Here is a 2,952-nt window from a genome sequence, read left to right as displayed (position 1 = left end):
AAGCGGGAGGAGTTGTCGTTCCTCACGGTCTTGGCGTTGCCAAAGGCCTCCAGCAGCGGGTTGGCACTGATGATCTGATCTTCCAGTGTCCCCTGCAGAGAAGTGACAAGATACAGAAATGCGAGAAAGGATGGCTTGCGACCTAACTCCATTTGCACCTCCATTACCCTTCCCCCTTGTTAGTTTTCTTTAACTTTGGGGTACGGCCTTCTAAGTAAGAAGAAAGGAAACGCAGGGGTCAGTGACATGGTCTCGATTTCTATATTATCAAGCTCTCATTTTGTCTTAATAAATGGTTGTGAGAACTATTGCCCGTGGAGCCTGACACTACATTGCCTCCTTATCAGAAGCCCTGACCAGTTCGGTTCTGAATTCTAGCATCATATACAATGGGCTTCTACGGTTCTGAAGTGTTATGGTCCATTTTTTTTAAAAAAGGATGCTTTCCTCTGCCCTCCACTGAATGCCAGCCCCACCTGCATTTTGCCGGAAGTAGCTTCCTCCTTCTTCTTCTCCCCAGTGACTGCAATTGTTGCGAAGTACTGGATGACCCGCTTGGTGTTCACCGTCTTCCCTGCCCCGGATTCTCCGCTGCCCAGACAGGAGGGAAGACAAGGATCTAAAGCAGTGATAACTATCAGGGGTCAAAACCCAACAGAAAACAAGACACGAAGTCTACATACGTGATCAAGATGGACTGGTTTTCACGATCTGTGAACGAGAAACCAAATATCATGGTTGATCAGATAGACGTAACCCATTGCTCAAAACCGTTTGTGTGAAGCATGGAATTGAAAGATACTTTTTCGCCAAACATTTGAAAGCTTCCGATCCATTTGTGCTCTCCTTTTCACAACTTTCTTTTTACAGTAAGCCGCCCACTGAATCCTGGGGGTATCCTCCTGTTATCTGGTATAGGATGTGATGCAGTATTTAACCATACGATCCTTGAGAAGAGTCTGTCAGTGTCAGACGAATGGCAGTTTCATGTTCGTTCATTTACCTACTTGATACTTCAAAATCCTGTCAAGCTCTAATTTCCAATTCCATACTTCTTAGAGCTGTCAAAGCTTGTTTTAGGTATATCAGATGTTGATATTGTAGGTATGATTAACATGCATAATCAATGCATAGATTTGGAGTTGAAATAATTATGAATTGATTTGGATGCTTGCAGCAATGTAAGTAATCATCTCTATATTTCTGGAGGTGGTGGCTTTTATTCTGAATATACATATTTCTCTCATTCTGATACTACTATATTGTCCTGGTTGGGCTGAACATTTTATTCTAAAAATGCTTACAGTCTCTTTTCTTTGTAATCAGGATGCATTTTACAAATGATTATAAGAATGGTAATGATGGAGTCCCTCACCGGTCAGCATGAACTGATAGGCGTTGTCGGAGATGGAGAAGATGTGGGGCGGGGCCTCCTGGCGCTTTTTGCCTCGGTAGGCGGCCACCACCTCGGGGTTATACACCGGCAGCCACTTGTAGGGGTTGACGGTGACACAGAAGAGGCCCGAGTAGGTCTGGGGAGAAGAAGACAAGATCACTCAATAAGCAGTGGAGTCATGAAGTCGTCTTGGAAACACTGCTCTAGGAGAAGAGAGGGAACTGAGACCCCTGACATCTTTCACGGACTTAAGAAAGCTGTTTGAATGTCTTGTTTAAACAGTGACCAATGTTTAAGGCTATCAACATAAGCCAACTTTTATGAATTCATGGGGAAGTTCTCTAAAGGACCGATTACATTTTTAAAATTAACTTTAAAAAATAAAAACAAATGGCTTCAATGATTTCTTCCTTCCTTCAACACCCCTCACTGCACGAAATGCTTCTGTCTCCCCACTCCTGGAGTACTCAGTACTTGGCTTCTCACATGGACCTCTTCAAGTACATTAGAACTGACACTGCTAAGCTAAGGATTGGCTTTAAGATAAGATCGCAATAGAAGAAAAAGCTGAAAAAATTGTCCTGAATCTGTTTACTAACATAGCTCATGGTGTTAGTAAAAACTAATAAAATTAATATTGGGAAGGTGGGGTGTGTGTGGGGGGAGTGGGGTCCCTCACGTAGATCATCCAGGCTGCGTAGCGCTCTTTGAGGTTGTACAGCACGGCGGGCTCATGCAGGTGGGTCATCATGGCCATGTCCTCGATCTTGTCGTACTTGGGGGGGTTCATGGAGAAGACTTGGTCGTCCTTAACTGTGACGCTCTAATAAGAATGGAAGGTGACAGTAGGTTTCTACTAAATAGCAGTAAAGGACCAATTATGCCCCCCTCCTTTTTTTTTTTTTTAACTTACAGTACCACCTTCAGTCTTGGCTGTCACCTTCCCGCCTTCCCTGCTTTGCACCACGGCTTTCACATAGGACTCCTTAGCATCCACCACAAAGACAGAGGACTTGGCGTCGAAAGGCTTATTCTGGGCCTCGATCCGCTCTTTCTCCGACTTCCGGAGGAAAGGGGCAGCCTCCCCAAAAACCGCCATCTCCGCGTCGGAGCTCATGGCTGCGGGTTACTGATGGCCACACTGCACCAGGTGTACCTAGGGGCATGGAACAGAGTCCAGAGATGCTCATTCTGCCGTGTTTATTTCCTCACCAACGCTTGTAGGGCTTTTGCCTGGGACCCCATCGAGGGGCCAAGAGAGCAGAACCTTGATTTGAAAGACCCCGGTTTAGTAACCAATATTTTGGTAAGATTCTAAGTCTTTATCTCGTCGATATTATAGGCCTTAGTTGAGGAATGTGGAGGCTATATTTCAATCAGCAACATTTGGAATGCCCCAAATGTTTTCAGAATCTTTACTTCTTCTACTTGTTTTTGTTTTCTCCCTTGATGCCACCTTATTCATTCATTTGTTTTTATTTATTCATTGTATGCAAATTGCTTCAATTACTTTGCCATCTAAATTCATCTATTTTTTCAAAATGCAAAATTCATAG

General features: G+C 44.1%; 1 protein-coding gene across 1 annotated transcript in view; it reads right to left on the bottom strand.

The window, feature by feature from the left end:
• Window positions 1–2,513, bottom strand: part of LOC101654516 (myosin-4) — a 24,086-nt gene extending 21,573 nt beyond the window's left edge. The window contains exons 1-6 of the mRNA XM_004709350.1: window positions 2,310–2,513; window positions 2,076–2,219; window positions 1,376–1,532; window positions 684–711; window positions 477–591; window positions 1–92 (exon numbers count right to left, since the gene is read on the bottom strand). Coding sequence (XP_004709407.1) covers window positions 1–92; window positions 477–591; window positions 684–711; window positions 1,376–1,532; window positions 2,076–2,219; window positions 2,310–2,513 — 740 coding nt within the window. The remainder of the gene's footprint in view (window positions 93–476; window positions 592–683; window positions 712–1,375; window positions 1,533–2,075; window positions 2,220–2,309) is intronic.
• Window positions 2,514–2,952: the final 439 nt, after the last annotated feature.

Source organism: Echinops telfairi, unplaced genomic scaffold (assembly GCF_000313985.2).
Source record: "Echinops telfairi isolate 266 unplaced genomic scaffold, ASM31398v2 ScPeMD7_2010;HRSCAF=2546, whole genome shotgun sequence".
Classification (NCBI taxonomy): Eukaryota; Metazoa; Chordata; class Mammalia; order Afrosoricida; family Tenrecidae; genus Echinops; species Echinops telfairi.
This window is presented reverse-complemented; position numbering and strand designations above follow the sequence as displayed.